This window comes from Elgaria multicarinata, chromosome 1 (assembly GCF_023053635.1).
Source record: "Elgaria multicarinata webbii isolate HBS135686 ecotype San Diego chromosome 1, rElgMul1.1.pri, whole genome shotgun sequence".
NCBI lineage: Eukaryota > Metazoa > Chordata > Lepidosauria > Squamata > Anguidae > Elgaria > Elgaria multicarinata.
Window position 1 is genome coordinate 130,721,282 of NC_086171.1, and position 19,784 is coordinate 130,741,065.

The 19,784-nt window shown below is 38.9% G+C and overlaps 1 protein-coding gene across 6 annotated transcripts in view; it reads right to left on the minus strand.

The window, feature by feature from the left end:
* Positions 1-528: 528 nt before the first annotated feature.
* PRKACB (protein kinase cAMP-activated catalytic subunit beta) overlaps positions 529-19,784 on the minus strand; it is a 71,249-nt gene continuing 51,993 nt past the window's right edge. For all 6 annotated transcript variants that reach the window (XM_063136880.1, XM_063136902.1, XM_063136909.1 and 3 more), the window contains 9 exons: positions 19,081-19,142; positions 17,820-17,948; positions 14,023-14,121; positions 12,656-12,738; positions 11,781-11,907; positions 10,970-11,065; positions 9,743-9,865; positions 8,313-8,477; positions 529-5,569 (listed from right to left, as the gene is read on the minus strand). In XM_063136880.1, coding sequence (XP_062992950.1) covers positions 5,444-5,569; positions 8,313-8,477; positions 9,743-9,865; positions 10,970-11,065; positions 11,781-11,907; positions 12,656-12,738; positions 14,023-14,121; positions 17,820-17,948; positions 19,081-19,142 — 1,010 coding nt within the window. In that variant the 3' untranslated portion in view covers positions 529-5,443. The remainder of the gene's footprint in view (positions 5,570-8,312; positions 8,478-9,742; positions 9,866-10,969; positions 11,066-11,780; positions 11,908-12,655; positions 12,739-14,022; positions 14,122-17,819; positions 17,949-19,080; positions 19,143-19,784) is intronic.

The window sequence follows — 19,784 nt, forward strand, 5'->3', positions numbered from 1 at the left end:
TTGTAGCAAACTAATTATTTGCAAAGAAATCAATAAAGTACTTAAAGGATTTAAAAATAAGGGTTTTAATGCAGCTGACAAGAAAATAAAAGAAGCAATTTACTTAATGAGATACAATCCTCTATGTTGAAAATGAGAGTTTACATACAACTAGAGTACATTAAAAGATACCATACAGTCCAACATTTAATTCCTCAAATTGTGTGAAATGAACAAGTCTCTACTGTCAAATATACAGTATTTCATAAGATGGAAAGGGTTTCTGAAATTAAATACAGGCATCATTATCGTCTCGTGGCTTGTGTGTGTTTAAAATGACAGGGCCATGTAACCTATTGCCAGGTTCGTACTCTAACGCCTTGTAAATGACAACCTCCTTATCTTTTGCCCCAACCCCTTTTATTTCCAGTCTATTACTCCATTGCAGGATTTATTTTGAACTTCTAGATCTGACACATGTTAAAATAGTTATACAAGCATAAATCATAAGGAAACAAGAGCTTGTTTTTTTTAAAAAAACAAAAACAAAACACACGACCACCTAGAGTTGAGTTCTCTGACATGCTGGAATTCGTCCCCTTGCGTTCCTTAATGGACATCCAGAACGAAGTCTCGCAACCTATTTTAAAGAAGACGCATGTCTTGTGTTTCATCCAATTAAAGTATTGGCTAAAATTCATACTAGAATCAAAAAGGTGATCTCCAGCATTTATTAAAATATTTAAAGTCCATAAACAACAAAGTTACTGTAGAATTTATCGCATACAGCTAGCATACAACAGCATGTCCTCAGTCTAGATGAAATACAAAAGATTGTAACGTTTTCCATACAAATTCTTTAAATTTATTAATGTGACAATATATTTATTACATAAAATTTGCTACCGCAAAGTATCATATGCTTGTCTTGCACATTTGTAGACAGGAGTGGACAAAAATGGCAAGACTCCGAACGATGTGCAAAATTGCTTGACAACTTAAAAAGACATACAGAAGGTTGTCGGTACTATCTTATTCCAGGCTGTAAAATGTCTACAGAGGTTTTTATTTAAAGGAGTGTCATAGTGCCCTGTTGGGAGTGTCTCAGAACTTCATGTGCGCCATGACAACCATGGGTCTGTCCCAAATAATATCTGGCCCCACCCATGCTGCTGGGCACACTTTGGACCTTGTTTTCTGTGCTGGATGGGGTGACAGGGATTGAGAGTGGAGGTACTTTCTACAGTTCCGTTGTCATGGACAGATCACTACCTAGTGGGGTTTAGACTTGCTGGCACTCAGAACCTCTGCAGGGGTGGAGGACCGATTAAGATAGTCCGCCCCAGGAGGCTGATGGATCCAAATGGTTTCCTGATGTCTCTTGGGGATTTTCCTGTTGCCTCGGCAGGTGATTCTGTTGAAGCCCTGGTCGATCTCTGGAATAGAGAAATAGCCAGGGGTGGAGGGTGGACACAATTGCTCCTGAGCATCCTCTCATGATGTGGAGCCACCAGCCCCTTGGTTTTCCAGGGAACTGGCAGAAATGAATCAAGTGAGATGGAGGCTAGAATGACGGCAGAAAACTTGGAGTGAATCCGATCGAACATGGGCTAGAGCCTATTTGGAGACCTACTCCGTGGCAATACAGGCAGCAAAAAAACTTTTTTTCTCTACCACTATTGGGGCCACAAAGAGCTGTCCTGTGGAGCTGTTTTGGGTGGTCAGGGGCCTTCTACACACTGGCCCCCAAGAAGAGATTTCAGACCTTTCAACAGCCCACTGTGACCAATCTGCCCAGCACTTTGCAAACAAAACTGCTCAGATCTGCTCTGACTTGGATGCTATTGTTGATAAAGACCCAGTGGATGTAACCTTGGCACCTGCTTGTCCAGTATTATTGGATACCTTTCAATTTGCACAGTCCGATGTGGACAGGATCCTTAGAGATGTGAGAGCTGCCACATGTATGCTAGATCCTTGCCCTTCCTGGATTATAAAGGCAGCCAGAGGGGGACTGGCCGAGAGGGTAAGTGGAGTGATCAGTGCCAAGGTAGGGTGCCAGCCTGCTTGAAGGAGGCAGTGGTAAGACCCACATTGAAAAAGCCCTCCTTGACCCCCACTGTATTGGATAACTACCGGCCAGTCTCCAACATCCCATTTTTAGGCATGGTATTGGAGCGTGTGGTGGCCTCCTAACTCCAGGGATTCCTGGATGAGATGAATTATCTAGATCCATTTCAATCTGGCTTCAGGCCTGGTTATGGGACAGAAACAGCTTTGGTCGCCTTGGTGGATGACCTTCGCCAGGAACTGGACAGGGGGAGTTTGTCTCTGTTGGTTCTGCTGGAGCTCTCAACGGCATTCGATACCACCGACCATGGTATCCTTCTGGGCCACCTTGCTGAGATGGGACTTGGAGGCACTGTTTTACAGTGGCTCCATTCCTTCCTGGAGGGGCGGACCCAGAAGATGGTGCTGGGGGACTCCTGTTCAACTCCTTGGCCGTTGGTCTGTGGAGTCCCTCAGGGCTCTGTTTTGTCCCCCATGCTGTTTAATATATACATGAAACCATTCAGAGAGGTTGTCTGGAATTTTGGGGTTCGGTGCCACCAGTACGCTGATGATACCCAACTCTACTACTCCTTTCCACCCAATTCCAAGGAAGCTGTTTCTGTGCAAAACCGGTGTCTGTTGGCAATAATGGATTGGATGAGGGCTTAATCCAGACAAGACAGAAGTGCTCCTGGTCAGTCTAAAGGCAGATCAGGGAATAGGGATTCAGCTTATGCTGGATGGGGTTACACTCCCCCTGAAGACACAGGTCTGCAGCTTAGGTGTACTCCTGGATTCAGCCCTGAGCCTGGAAGCCCCGGTTTCGGCAGTGGCCAGGAGTGCATTTGCACAGTTAAAGCTAGTGTGCCAGCTGCACCTGTTCCTAGAGATGTCAGACCTGGCCACAGTGATACATGCCTTAGTTACATCCCGATTGGATTACTGTAATGCTCTCTATGTGGGGCTACCTTTAAAAAGTGTTCGGAAACTCCAGCTGGTTCAAAGAGCTGCAGCCAGACTGTTGACCAGGGCTGGTTATAGCGAGCATACAACTCCCCTGTTAAAACAGCTCCACTGGCTTCCAGTCTGTTTCCGGGCACAATTCAAAGTGCTGGTTATGACCTATAAAGCTCTATATGGTTCGGGTCCAGGTTATTTGAAAGAATGTATTCTCCCTTATGAGCCTGCCCATGCTTTGAGATCTTCTGGAGAAGCCCTTCTTTCAGTCCCACCATCTTCACAGGCACGCTTGGTGGGAACATGGGGGAGGGCCTTCTCGGTGGCTGCTCCAGTGCTCTGGAACTCTCTTCCTGGGGAAGCTAGACTGGCTCCCTCCTTGATATGCTTTCGGAAGCAGGCAAAAACTTCATTGTTCCAGCAGGCCTTTGGCAAATAATCTGGGCCTCCATCTATGTTAAGGACTTTTAAAATTGTCGTGTATCTTAAATGTTTAATGTTTTAATGTTGATATTTTTATTATTATTATTATTATTATTATTATTATTATTATTATTTTGTTTATTTCTTTTCATAGGTTTTTAAATGTATATGTTTTAAATTTTGTAAGGCCGCCTTGAGGCCCAGTATTGGGCAAAAGGCGGGATGATGATGATGATGATGATGATGATGATGATGATAATAATAATAATAATAATAATAATAATTAAAAGGAAGCAATGCCAATGGTGTCATCTGCATTGGCATTCTACAGAACACCATGACTACATAGCAATCTAGATCAGTTTAACAAAAAGACTTCATCCTTGTATGCATGTAAATTGTTCATAAAACATGAGCCTAGTTTATTTTAAACATACCGATGAGCCATCTTAAGACAAGCCATTTTGAGATAAACCAGAAATTGAGTGCCCAACTAAAAAAGGTGTATAGATAAATTTAAAAGCACAAGGTGCGCTGAGCCACTGATTGTTAACAGACACTGAAAGAAGTGTGTGTAGAAGTACTGGAAGCAAGCACATGGCAGCGATACCCTTTTAAGTCAGTTGGTGAGATCATACAAAACTTAATTCAACCCAAACAATTCTCTACATTCCATTTCACTGAAAGAAAAGCATGTTAGAAATGAAGACACCACATCACGGATGGTGGCAATTTTAAACTTTGTCTCTTTTTCATGTGAATGAAGTGCTGCTGATAGGAACCATGATTGGAGCAGCACTCCACCCTTGATTTACTAATATAGTATACCAGAATAAAAACTTGGCATTTACTTCTTTTATTCTTCACAGCTAACAGAAATACCATGTTTATCTAGCAATGCATCATATTTTAATACTAAATTTTCCATTTGCTAAACCATTTATTCTCATAGCTAAAGAGATTTAAAGGGGGGAAAAAAGAGATGCTTTCCCCCCTTTCCATAAAAAAGGGTTGAAATGTGAAGTACTTCAGGAGCCCCGACATTTGACATTACTAAAAATCAGTCCTAGTCTCTGACAATACTGACCAAATCTTAAGTGTTTTAGGTTTTAAGGTGTTTAAAAACCCATTTAAATAACTACTTACTTAAATGCAGGTAATTAAGCATGGTTAAATATGGTCCAAATCCCAGGCTGAATGGAATTGTTCCTGCTTATAGAGACTGTGCTTCTCGTGGCACAGTATGCCTATGGCGTATTTACCTACTGCCCCCAAAAAGGAAAGAGAAATATGAGGCAGGGAGAAGAACTGCCAGCAATGTAGAAAAACCAAGGCACGGGGTCTAGCTACTGTACCCTACATAAACTGTCCAATTTTGATACTAACTAAGTTTGGTCAGTCTCCAGGAAGAAGTGTTTAAGTCAATTAGCATACACTCATATGGCGATAAATACTACCTTCAAAGATGCTAATGATGTTGGCTAGGGTTAGTCTGAGGTACTAAAAAAAAATACAAACCTATGAACTGTAGCCTCAGACACGAAGACAGACACAGAAGGATTGGCTGGCACACAGACTAGAAGCAACACTTATCTTTCACTTCGGTCTAAGTCATACTAGCCAGAACACCTTCAGTTTCATTCACACAAATACATTATTCAAAATAAAATGGAGCGTTCTTGGGTAAAAGGCTACTTCATTTTAAAAGGGGGATTGGGGGGGGGAAGAGAAGAGAAGGGAAATTAACAATACACAGAAAACAAAGGAAACAACAGAACCCAAAAGGTAAATAGGAAAAGTGGTCTATATTCTGTGTTACAGCACAAACCGTGCTTGCTTAATTGTGCCTAGTTATAAGGGTTGGTGCAAACTGCACACATGGAAGATGGCAATAAAGACCTCAGTCAGCTTTGTGGAATGAAGTAACTAGGTAATTGTTTTGACATATGATGGTCTCAGCTCCACCTCATGAGTTAACAGAGTGCAAAGATCCCAATGTGAGCCCTGATGTCCTCTTATCCTCCAGAAAGTACTAAAAATCAGCAAATTCCTTTGCACATTTCTCTGTTAGAGACACACGGATATCTTCTTCTTCATAGTCATCAAAGTTGCTGGTATCACCGGGGCCTCTACATTTTGGTATGAATGGAGCTTCTACCTATGTGTGAAACAGAAGTACAGAAGGTTATATGTGCCAGTCTGAAAGAATTAACCAGTAAGAATCCACATCAAAGACTTCTTGGTAGGAAAATTAATAAAATAATGTTTCTACAAAATAATCCAGGCATGAATCTAAGAAGGTTAAAAATCCTTAACTATGGAATAGTTCAAATCAGGAGAGAGATATCATAGTCATCATCCTTTATATGGAGTATCACAGTCCCTTTATGGGTATATAGAGAAATTTATGGTTGAATATAAGAGTACAGCAAAATATAAACAAAATATATAACCTCACTAGTGACCATTGCCTCATTAACCGCCGTCCGGTTCAGCTTTATTGGATGAGTTTCAGTTATTGAGGCCCGAGGATGTGGACAAGGTGCTTGGCCAAGTCCGGTCGACCACCTGTGTGCTTGACCCTTGACCCTCGTGGCTTATTACATCAAATAAGGAGGGGATCACCGGCTGGGTCCAGGAGGTTGTAAATGCCTCCTTGAGAGAGGGAGTGGTGCCGGCCTCTTTAAAGATGAGCTCCTGAAGAAGCCTAATCTGGACCCGGAGGACGTTAACAACTACAGGCTGGTGGCTAATATCCCTTTCCTGGGCAAGGTGCTTGAGCGGGTGGTTGCAGGACAACTCCAGGCACTCTTGAATGAAACGGATTATCTAGATCCATTTCAATCGGGTTTCAGGCCTGGTTTTGGAACGGAAATTGCCTTGGTCGCCCTGTGGGATGACCTCTGTCGGGAGAGAGACAGGGGGAGTGTGACCCTGTTGGTTCTCCTGGACCTCTCAGCGGCCTTCGATACCATCGACCATGGTATCCTTCTGGATAGGTTGTCTGAGCTGGGAGTTGGAGGTACTGCGTTGCAGTGGTTCTGCTCCTACTTGGATGGCCGATTCCAGAAGGTGGTGCTGGGGGATTATTGCTCTGTGCCGTGGCTCCTAAACCATGGGATTCTGCAGGGCTCTATCTTATCCCCTATGCTGTTTAACATATACATGAAGCTGCTGGGGGAGGTTATCCGGAGATGTGGACTGAGCTGTCATCAATATGCGGATGATACCCAGCTCTGCCTTTCCTTTTCATCAAATCCAGGTGAGGCAGTGACTGTTCTGAACCAGTGCCTGGGCACGGTAATGGACTGGATGAGGGCTAACAAACTGAGACTCAATCCAGACAAGATGGAGGTACTGTTAGCGGGTGGTTCATCTGTCCGGCGAGGTGATGTTCGCCCTGTCCTGGACGGGGTTGCACTCTCCCTAATAATGTGTTGTGAAGTTGGCTTAAGATCAACCATAGTTCAGCGTTTGAATGTAACATTAAACTAGAATCAGAATCAACACTCAAACTCAGCTTGAAGGAAGCAAGCTGTTATTCATCATCTTCATCATGAAAAGTGTTAAGGGAAGCAGTAGAATAATGAAGAATTAAAACATTTCTATTTTAGTATTTAAATATTTAATAGGGAATAATCACAAAAAACCCAAAATCAACCTTCACATAAACTGCATACTAGATATTTTAGAATGCAGATGAGAAGAGATTACAATTCTTTGGTGAACATTTTACTTTAGAAGCTTCCCTTCAAAATAAAAGAATACACTGAGGTGTTAATTGTAGCCTGTCTTATGGTAATTAATACATTAGTGATTATAACTACTACTGTACTGTCAAGTTGCATAGCTAAACAACTAGTTTCTTTTTATAAACTATTGTTGGGTTTGAGATTTGGCTTTTAAAAATGTTTTCATATAGGAATTTGCCTATGCAACTCTAAAATAGAAAGATTTTAAAAATCCAATCAAATAACCAAATAAAATATGCTTAGCATATCTTGGTTCAGTGCAAGTAGTATCATATCAAAAGATAAATGCTTAATTTTGTTAAGAGTGGTGGATGGTGGACATAAATGCCTGGTTTAAAGTTCAGATTCCAGAAGATAATTTTTAGGCACATCTTTATTTAATCACAGAACATACTATTGGGCATCTTACCATTGCTTCAGGAAGACTTAAAAGTCATACCTCAAAAACAGGGGAAGGCAACATTGGGGGATTCCATGGGCTGAATTTTTGCCACTGCTGAAATTTGGCAGCAGCAACAGCAAAAAAAATAAAAAAAATAAAAAATAAAAAAAATTGATTGTTTGCTGCTGAATTTTAGGAACATTATCGAGGCTTAAAGAAGACAATTTTCACCTGTTTTCAAAATAGGTTTGTCCTTCTAAAGCCACTGTGGTAGTCTGCCACCAAGGTTTTGTGACAAAATGCCAATTCACTTTTTGTTCTGTTTTTTTGCCCTTGATGCATTTTGGCAGCATGGTGGGAGCTATTCCAGAAAATGTCTTCCATGGGTTGTGTGTTACCCATCCCTTCTCTAAACCCATCTCTCTATTGCTTGTCTTTGCAACTTGGGGTAATAATAAAAGGAAATCAAGCTCATCTGCTAATAATAGGCAGGTAGGTTTTTTTTTTTTTACAGTTAGGAAGGGAGAGTAGGAAGAAAGTATTCATTTTGAAGAGGAAAAAAAGGGGTGATTACCACACAAAACAGCAAGGTTTCAAGGAAACAACTGCTGTCCAAGAGAAATACTTCCCAAAATGGTTTTGAAAATTTGTCCTTATTTAAAATCTAAAGCACCACATGTGCTAACCTTAAATAAATGGGGAAGAAAAAGACGTGTCTCTTCCTTGTGTACGATCAACGAATTTAGCCCGAAGAAAAAGAATCTTACCTTTCGCTGATAAATGGCAATCCAATCTGTAGTGGCAAACCATTTGTGGTTTTTAATATCATTTACACCATTCTTGAGATTTCCATATCGTTTGGTCAAATCTACTTGGAGTAAATTTCTTAGTAGATCTTTAAGGTCTGAACTAAAGTGTGATGGGAACCGTACCTACAAAACACACCAAACAGATTTATGTTTGCAATACATACCTGTTTCTTTGCTAGAAAAATGAGATTCTGAGATGTTTTAGAAGCATAACTGTGAAAAATAATGTCTGTTGCTACAATCAAGCAAAGTTGAATCCTGGTATATGTCCTTGCTGCCACATGAATTAACAGCCCATGACTTATTTTCCTCTCTCCCTCAATAACATCTAGCAATACAGAGTGTTTGATGTGATGGTATCCAGTTAGGAGTTTTCCACCCCCATTAAGTGACAGTCAAATGAGTAGAGTGGCTATGGAAAAACGTTCACCATGATCCCATCACAGGTTTTAGTTTAATTCCCACAATTAAATGGATAGTTCTATTTTGGTTCAAGTAAACCTACAAGTGATATTTTACTATTTAATAGCAGTGCTGCAAGAAAGGGAGTCTGCACTTTATAGTAGTGAAGCACTGATATATTGCAGATGAACTTTTGAGTTCCATGAAAGAAAGGTGGGATATTATGACATTTATTAGTAAAATAATCTCACCCCTTTATAGTTAATTCTATGGAATGCAAACCCTAACTTGATGCAACAATTATTGACATATTGTTCCCAGAGAAAAATATTTGCAAGATGTTATCTTTAATGGGAACAGTTTATTAGTATAGGGATATGCAAGTTTAATTCTATTCCCATTTCATATATAAGCTTCAATAATCTGAACACAGTAAGAGAAGTAGTTGTGCTGTGACAATTTCATTGCTTTAATTTTTAATTAACTTTGTCTCCTATTACCTGAAGCTTTTTTTTTTGCCTAGCAGACAACTCTCCGCATAAAGAGGAAACTGTGACATTTTTTTTTAATTGTAAAGCTTCAGTGGAGGAAATTTGTTAATCAGAAATCCATCCATCCCCCCTCACCTCCCAAATAGGTTCATCTCACCTTCCATCAATGGACCATGAGCACTATGAAGCTACTTTAAAATAACAATTAAAAATGAGGATTTTTCCAGTTCTTCCTTCACTATAGTCCATTTTCCCTTAGCAAAGGAGCTTGTTTTCCTTAACAATATTCTCCAATGGTGAATAAACTTCATATATCCCTTTAAATGTATATGTAAAACACCCAGAGAGCTTCAGCTATGGGGCGGCATATAAATGTGATAAAATAAATAAATATGAGTGCTTTATTTATTTTAAAGTTTAAATCAGGGAAAACACACACAAATACAACAAATATTAGTGGAAATGATTCCCATAATTGTAGCAGTCTTCACTTACCTTTCCAGAAACAATTTTTTCATAAATCTGGATTGGTTGATCTGCAAAGAATGGAGGATATCCAGCTGCCATTTCATAAATTAACACTCCTAAGGCCCACCAATCTACAGCTTTGTTGTAGCCCTGGTAAAAAGAAAGTACTATTATTAGCGCTAGTTGTAATAGCCAATGAAATCTCAATATTAAGGTGATAAAATTTGTTATATAAATGCTTAACGTATTCTGACATTATTGAATAAACAGGTGCTTTGAGCCTTTTCGGCTAAAAAGCAGGGTTAAAATAAATAAATACCTCTATATTGCTACCATGTTGTGAAAACGGGTGGAACACACTCTTCAGCACATTAGGAGGAATCAAACTTTGCTTCCGCAAGATTTTTTTTGTCACTAAATTATATGGATACTTTATTTGCATAATCCATTGGTTAAAATTCAAAGAAAACCAGCCAGTTTTAAAATACTTGCCACACAATAGCTGGCTAATAAACATTAGCCTCTCTAATTCAAGATTGAACTCAAAACCTTTTAAACCATTCAGTATTTATATATGCAATAACCTATACGCAGTCCAGTCCTATCTGTGTTTTCTCAGAAGTGCCATTTTTTTCAATATGGCTTACTCTGAGGTGAGTGTGGATAGGATTACAGCCTTATTCTTCTTCTGAAGCAATCTGCAGGTTTAAGCATGAGATTCAGTATTTTATAGGTGAGAATGAGGCCTTGTCTTCAATAGGGAAGTCTGATTAGGGACAACATGGGGCATTCATCTGTAATTGTCTTTTGATGATGCAACTACATCCTATTAACAATGTAAGACACTTGGCTAACCACCAACCAAAATCCAGGATTGTTACACTTCTTGAAGTATTTTATAACACTCACCTCCACTCCACATCTCTCCCATTTAGATATTAGGTTGCTAGGTTTTAGTTTCTCTGAATCTTGCTTACATTACTTAACACTAGAAATATACACTATAGTTTATCCCCCCTCCCCCTGCCAAAAGCATTTGAGACTTAAAATCTGTACATTCACAGAACATGTATTGTTGAAGATTGCACAAGGGTCAGTATCTTTGATAACTACTCCTATCATTCCCGTTGTCATTGCATTTACTTGGAAGTTAAGCCTCACTAATCTCAGTTGAAATTTCTTCCAAGTAAGTATGCTCAGGACCTCAGTCTTCCCTCTCAACACACTTTAACACTGTGAAGAATTTTGAAATACCTTGCTGAGAATTATTTCAGGTGCCAAGTATTCTGGAGTCCCACATAACGTCCAGGTTCTGCCTTTTACTCTTTTTGCAAACCCGAAGTCTGTGACCTAGTAGCACAGAAAAGGAGACATCACATTCCCCACGCTTTTGTTTGCTTTTAGAAATAGTTTGAATATTATGGTTAGATCAATATTTAAAGATGGTTCCATGCCTTTTAAGAATGTAAGAGGTGTGCTGGATCAGACCAAAGGGCTACCGAGTCCAGCATTCTGTTTCCACAGCAGCTAACCCAGATGCCCATGGGAAGCACTCAAGGAGGACATGAGTGTTATAACACCCTCCTGGTTGAGTTCCCTAGCAACTAGTATTCGGAAGCATAGTTCCTCCGATATTGGATGTAACATGAACTTTCATGACTAGTAGCCATTGATGATTATTCTCCATGAGGATTTTGACTCAAAAGGGATTAATGTTTGAGATATCTTTTTTAATCAAAATGTGACAGATAATCTGCCTTCTATTAAAAGCCATGAGAAATAAAGGCAAAAAGAAATGATTAGGAAATCTAATGTATGCTTAACATTAGGTGGTGTTCATAAAAATGTTTTGTCAATTAACATTAAGCCTTTCATTGCAACCAGCTGAAAATATAAATCAACTTGGATCACATTTCTGAATTCCCTTAGACTGATTAACTGACTGGTTATCAATCAAGAGTTAATTAATCATAATCAATTTCCTTACATTGCAAATATTTAAGCACCCTACATTGCTTGATACAAAGAATGAAGTTTCATATGTAAATGCTTGTCTGCATCATACCTGGATATATCCTTGTTGGTCAATTAAAAGATTTTCGGGTTTTAGATCTCTGTAGATGAGGTCTAGTGAGTGGAGGTACTCAAACGTTAGCACTATCTGAGCTGCATAAAATCGTGCATGTGGTTCACTGTAAAAAATGAAAATACCAGGCTTTTAAACAGCAGTTGCCATTCATACATATAGCATACGTATTATATTTTTAATGCAATGAACTGTGCCAGAGCGTGAAGATCTTTTTGTAAAAAAGTCTGTAAAATGGATTCAAGGATAGACTTATCAATTGTTACTTCATGTGAAACCATTTCAGAAATCTGATGGTACTTAAGCAGAAACTTTTTTTCAAAATAACTTTTGGACAAAATCCAACAGGGTGTTTCTGCCCCTGCCTGTTCTCTTTCGACCCACCCATTGTGTTGCACAAACTGATACCACCACGTGCACAACGGTGGGTTAGTGCTTCTGGGTTAACCCAAAATGAGTGGAAGCACTTGTTTCTGGTAGAAGGCAGGTTGCATAAGAGAGCTCTGTTGACCTGCCTCCTTCCATAAATGACTGTTTCTGCTTGTTTTGGGGCTTCCTCTAGGAAGGGCTAAATCTTCCTTGCATAAGCGGTGGGTCCTGCTTGTACAACTCAGTTGTTGGGACCCACTGCTTACTCAATGAAATCAGCAGGGCAAAAAGGAAGTAGCCGGGGTCTAAGTGCCCTGTTGAATACTGCCCTGAGGAAACTTTCAAATTTATATGATGTAAGGATCTCTTATTTCCTAAGCTCCTAAATGCTAAACGCTGCCACATGTGACATTTCTCCCATCTGTTGCCACTTTGAGCCAATAGCACAGATATTTGTAAATTATAATTTATTTGTTCCGTCTTACCTGAACCTTCCAATTCTTCTTAAATGTGAGAACATTTCACCCCCAGGAACATATTCCATAACCATGTATAAATTAGAATTGTCCTAAGGGAAAGTGGAGAATGTTCAGTTAGAAACCCAGAGATGCTGAAGAAAATCAAATGAACATCATATATTTCTAACAAGCAGAAATAAACGCTGCAGAATCAGACAAGAAACATTAAATCTCACTGTGATTTAAAACTTACCAAGCTCACTCCATTTTCTCAATGGAAAGAGCTTCACAAGCCCTGTTCCTCCTCCTCCAGTGTGGTTGCAAGGGTGAGTGTGGAAGCGTTCACTTCCAGTTTAGATTAGACACAGCTTTTTCTGTCAGCTGGACCTGTGAAACTTGATGGATTGCTCTTCACTATGGTTTGTTTGAAATGAGCCAACTTCGGAGTATGGGTTAGAAAGCTGGCTTGTTTAAAATAAATCATAGCTAATATTAACCACAGTTGAGGGTTTAGACAACATGCTAAATTGTAATTAATTGAAGTTGGAAGCAAAAGCTTTCAAACTCCTCCTCACAGTATGCTGGAGGCGGAAAGGGAAGTGGCGAGTGCAAAAGCCAAGGCTTGCTGTGGCTCATTCTTGTCATGCTAAACCTTTAAAATATGGCCACTTTTTAAGAGAAGTTCTTTCAAACAAGTTCAGGAAGCTGCTAAAGGAAAACAACCCAATCTAGGAGGAGAGAGTGGCCACATTCACACGTCATTCCAAGCAAAAAAATATGTCTTAAGAAACCAGGATATGAATGAACATCATATGCTGCTGTATGCAGCCCTTTTGATCCCCCATTTCAGACCCCTCCCCTTTGTGTGAGCAGGTAAACTATGGAAGGGGATAGCAGCTTCTGATATTTGAACTCTGGATTATGGTTAAATGTGGCCAAACAAGGCAGGACCGTAAACCAGCTTTAAACCAGGGTTATTGGTTTACAAATCCTGGCTTGTTTGAGCACACTTAACTAAAATCCCTGGTGAATTTACCTGTTCATTCCCATCCTGGTTTATTAAGACATAACTTTTTAGCTTACAGTGACAAGCAAACATAGTCAACGGGTTTTCCGTGAAAAATGTGGGGAACTGAGATCTATGAGCTTTTGCTTTGCTAGAATCACTCCTTCACTTCTTTGCCATGGACCTTCATGCGTATCTCCTTTTGATCTACCTGTGATCAGGAAATCCATGCATTTATCCTCTTATTTTAGCAACTGGGGAGTTTAAGATCATTTTGCCTTGACTTAAGTAGGTTTGCTATGAAAAAGGCATGGATCTTTGGATTCTGCAATACAGAAAGCTACACAAGAAACCTGTAATCAGTGTTACTTTCTAGCTCAATATTTACCTTAAAAGAATACTCAAGTCGTACAAGAAAAGGGAAGTTCACTGCTTGTAATATTCTCTTTTCATTCAGTGTGTGTTCTATCTGCTTCAATTTAACCACCTAGGAACAAAATACATTTTAAGTTCTTTAGTCTTCGTGAAAAAGCAAAAAATATTAAAGAGCAACAATTCTTAAAAATGTGATGGTGAGGGCCATGTATAGCTCTAAAAGCAATAAAAAGCTGCACCTATATTTATACAGCAAAGCAATTTATTCTCTTCTACCCGTTAGAAGATGCTTCATTAGTAAAAGAATGATGCATTCTCTGTCTATTTCATAATTATTCTTTCTGCCAATATTTTCAAAAAGTATTATGAGTAATTCCATCTAAGATAGTTTGTGCACATGTGGAATGGAGATACTACAATAAGCATCTAAATGGCTGGTTTATGTCATGTAAACCTTCCAAAGTTAGAAAAACTCTTCTGAACTATAAAAGCTGCTAGACATCACAACAATCTCTTACTCAAACTGCAAGATGGATGTGCTTCAACCTATCCTGCAAAAGGCAGTGCTTCCAGACAAGACTTTTATTGTGCAATTCCCCTGCTTCAACTATGGAATTGTATGGAGGGTCCAGAATAATTCTATATCTAACCCTCCCACGTTTGTCCACAGCTTCTCCCATCTTCTTTCTTGTTCTTAAAACAAACATCCATAAAGGAGGGGAAAATAGAAGAGCTGCATAATGCCTTTTGATGGATTACTTTAGTAGCTAATTATCTGGAAGAATCCACAGGCTCCAATTCTGAAGAATCTTCCAAAAATGTTTTTCTTTATGCCTGAGGCAGGAAATAACCTTACATCACTTTTCCCCATATATATTAAGAAAGAATGAACACGTCAAGCCATTTTTTTAAAAAAAAGTGTGCTTAATACTGCCACTTACTTTGGAAGAAAAGGAGCTGCAGGGTCCCAATCTACTGCCACACTCCCAATTCAAATTGGGCCTCACATCAGTTTCCCACTGCAATCCCACCCCCATTTGCTCCGGAAGATGCTGCTAGCAGTAAAAACACTTTTGGGATAGCAAACTTGGGGTGCAGTGGAATTTTCAATGGGATAGTGGTGGAAGGCCCACAGCATGAATCAGAAGTGTCCATGCTACAGTTACACCAGGATAAAGCCTACTCCAGGAATAGGAGAGGTAGAAAATAGATTAGAGAATCATAATGGTGATTGCTTAGAACCATTCCCACACACCTTTTGGTGATCATACTTTCTGATTGACCACTAGACAACTTCACTCACAGAGGCCCCCTAATTTTGTCCCTCATTCTTGGAAGCTACAAGTTTATTATCAAGATTTACTGATTAGTTAAATTTGTACCCTGTAAAGAATTGGCAAAGACACCTGCATTTCAACAAAAAAATATGTAACACTTTTTGTACAGAATTTGACTTTCCAGTTAAAGATAAGCGTGAGCCATGGCAAGCAGACAGTAAGGGAAAGGAGGAGGCCTTGAGGTCAAGGCACAGGAAAAAAGGAAGGACAAGCATAGATCAATATATTTATGGAGGCCTGTTGTTAGAAGAACCTATAGCATTTTATACAGTCATTCATGAACTCCACAATATTTTAAGTGCCATATTTAGAAGTGTAGTATTTTGGGCCATTCATTTAAAATGAGCTGAAGTCTAAAATGGGACCAAAAATGTCTGAAAGGACCTGGACCTTCCCAGAGGCTGGTAGGCTCCGGTACACTCCGATAATGTAGCTGGGAGAGTGCCAGAGCTTAGGGACCAGGCACAGCTTAAGCCTATCCTTGTCTTAGATACTGTGGAATGGTGGGGACAGCACAGAGGGGAGAGGCACAGCAGTCTTAGGGAGTCCAAGCCCCAATGCATGCCCAGTGACATCTGCCATGTTATTAAATTAAATAATATACAACCCTAAATCCTGCATTCAGCAAGGGGTTGGACTTGATGGCCTTATAGGACCCTTCCAACTCTACTATTGATGATTCTATGAATAGCTCAGCAATTGTTCCTCTGCTGAACCTTAATTTTTTAAATATGGAATCATCTACTATACAACAATACCGTATATCACAATATTTTTTCAGGAGGTGTCTGTAACATGGATTATAAAAGCATACCCCTGATAAATAACTTTCTTAAGAGCATTACTCCACTGCGTATGGAAACGCAACAGCTAGCTGTGATTTTAATTTTAATTTAATTTAATTAATTTAATTTAAAGTAGTTCTTAAACTTCATATAAAATAAAATTCAAAATAAAGGCAGATATTTTCGTAACATAAAAATAAAATCTGGTATTGAAGGCACAGAACATTAGACACACCAGCATGATGTTTCAGGTAATTTCGGTATGAATAATGAACCATGTCTGTCTACACTACTGAAACTGGTTTGCAGATTTACCACATGCCAGCTCCACTCCTAACTTGCAGCTGCTAGACTATTTTAAACTCTGAACTAAAAATATACTTTTCTGATCTAGTGCTGCACCTTGATACAAGTTAGCTGGAGAAATTGCAGGATGATTTAAATAGGAAATATATAGTCAAGAAATCAGTAACACTGACTTGGCTACACAATGGGTTACATTGTATCAACATACAGCTATTTTACAAAACTTCATACAAATGCTTGCTCCTCAAAAAAAAATTTTTTCCCCCAAGTATAACCAGGCAAATGTTAGCCAGTTAAAAGCAAGGAGCCAAGTTTTTTTTTTTTTGTCAACCAAAAATATTTCCTTTTTAACATTTCAAAAGAAGTTTTACTTTTTTTGTAAAATCTTTACTTCTGTGGTAGAATTACCTCAAATGGTATTTACCAAGCTACATACGCTGATAGTGCCCAGTGAGTTTTTTTCTTCTTCAGAATTTATCCAGTTGTAATGAAGTAAGACAATTATATGCATAACTGGACATACTAAGATTTAGGGGATGACTATACTGTATTCCATTTTAACAATCTTTATATAACTTTTAGTATCCAATTTGAATAACAAAATTCTGAACTTAGAATAGTCTTTAATAGTCATTGCCGACAAACACTAAACGTTCATAACTGACCTAAGCAATTTTAAAAAGCTCAAAATATATGAAAATGTAAAAAAGACGCATCTGAGTTGACTATAACTACCAGAAATTACTAATCCTTATTTACAGCAAACTTCAAGAAAACTTTGGACAGAAAACCACTGTTCCTTTCATTAAGATCCTAATTAGATCACAACAATATTATCAGTTGCTGCAAGTACTCATAGTCATAATAATTGCTGGACAAGAGGCAGACACTCTAATCACCATAGTAACATGAGTTATCCTTTTTCTTCTTTTCAATGAACAATATATTATTTCCCATTTGCATTTATTTTCCATTCACAGAGGTGCCCTGTACTGGTCATTTGCTCGGATTTATATTAACTCTACTTCTTTACCTAGAAGTGATTTGTCAAAAAGGAACTTGAACCACAGCTGAGCAAGGCACTTGACCATACTCTCTACAGAACACACAATTTTAACAGAAAACACTCTTCATGTGTTTCATGTATCTTTAAGGCAGCCGCTGTGCCATTCTTCCACTCCGAAGCAAAATAGCTGCGTTTTGCCCAGTTTGAACAAGCGCAGAATAATCCATTCACATTGAATGTAAATAAATTAAAAACACAAAACACAACTCAACAGGGTTTCTCACCCCGTTGGAAGCATAGCCTTGCAACCGACTGTATGTAAACATAAGTGTTCACCAAACACAGAAGATTATTTTTATTATACAAGTATACCAACTTTTTGTTTATCCAGTATCTTCATGGCATAATACTGTTCTGTGGATTTGTGTTTCACCAACATGACTCTGCCAAATGACCCGGTTCCAAGTGTTTTTAGCCTCTCGAAGTCATCTAAACCAGCAGTATTCTACATAAGCATAAGACAGACGATAAAATATTCTAAGTATAAAAAGATAAATGTTGTTATAACTTCTATTACAATATAGTAGCAACTATAATGTGTATTTATTTGTTATTAAGGAGGGTGACACCATATTCTAATGCAACTATGAATGGAAATCAGGAATATCTACTGCTAAGATTTTATACATGCAGTTATCACCAGCTGAAGCATTTAGAAGAATTATAATCAACAGCTCAATCCAGGATCTATACATTTGGCCAGGGGCCTGGGTTTAAATACAACTCCAGCAGCCCCCTGCCAAATGATATTTTGTATATAATGTATGTTAGGTTGTCTCAAAAAGTTATTAGAATTCAGAGGTACATGAACTCTCATAAGATCGCTATCGCACATGGTAGAACAGCCTTCCCTAACTTGGTGCCCTCCAGATGTTTTTGGACTGCAATCCCCATCAGTTCCAGCCAGCATGGCCAGTTGTCAGGAATGCTGGGAGCTGTAACCCAAAACATGCGTAGGATACCAGGCTAGGGAAAGTCGTGGTAGAGTCTTCCTGGATCAGATCACCTAAATTCAAGCAGCATAATCACACAGATGTTAAGAGACATAAAGGATTTACTACCACTGAGTCTCAATTAGAAGAATGAGGATTCCTGCTAAGTCTACCCCAATGAGACATGTTGTAACAGCCTTCCCCAGCCTGGCACCCTCCAGATGTGTTGGTCTACAACTCTCAGCATCCCCAGACAGCCATGCTAACTAGTGGATGCTCGGAGTTGTAGTCTAACTCCTCTGGAGGATGCCAAGTTGGGGACAGTTGTGTCATACAAAGAGAACTCAAATCTCACCACAAATGTTCTGCACATGAACTAACCAACAGGGAAAAAAATCTTTGGCCAAACATTCAAAATAGGAAACATGGATTGTGAATAAGTGCATGTCACCTTCAGGTACGTTCACACAAAACAGATTGGTGGGACAAAAACATAATTAGGAGTTGTTCTGCACAGTAGCCACTGCTTTTGTAGGAGTTCTTATTATTGCATTCTATGAAAGTGAGGATGCAATAGTGATTTTGTCATTTCTACATGCAAAGGAGTAAATTATAAACCAGTGAGAGTTTAAATGGTTTCATTACCTGAGGGGGACTTTCCCATTTTCTTAAAAAATCTTCTTTGGCTTTGGCTAGGAATTCTTTCACTGAAAGGATAAATAATAAAAAAAGAATTGTTTAGTAAAATTCACTATAGTTACAGAATTCTTAGAAATTATTTTAAGGCGATTTTAAGAAGTTCTGATAAACTCTTAAATTCACACACTACATAAGAAGCAAAATTTCTGCAGTATTTCTAATAGCCCTCTAAAGCTTTTGTATTACAATATATACAGTATATTTCAGCACAATTTGCTCAAACTAGTTAAAATCTAATAGGCCACACCACTGTACACGCGAGCAGACTTTAAGGTGATGCAGTTACCTCCTAGGTGGACTGGAGGCAGACTGTAAAAAACATTTCCTGTTGGTATTTGGAGAGCAAACAGTTCTCCTTGCTATACCGCATCACTTTTGCTTAAAGGCTGTTTGCAAGCTGAGAATGAAGTGCACAGCATTATTGCAAGCAAAGGCAAAACATAGGGTTACAAAATTGCACATTAGAGATGCCCACAGTCAGAGACTACCTTGTAATACTAATTTTGCATTTCAAGTGACATCACTCTGCATGTCTGTGTAAAATGTGCACTAAGATATATAATAATTCATGATTACTTTTACATTTTTAAAACCCCCGAGTATTATTATTAGCCAAACCACAGTAGGTCATTCTTACTGGACCATTATCT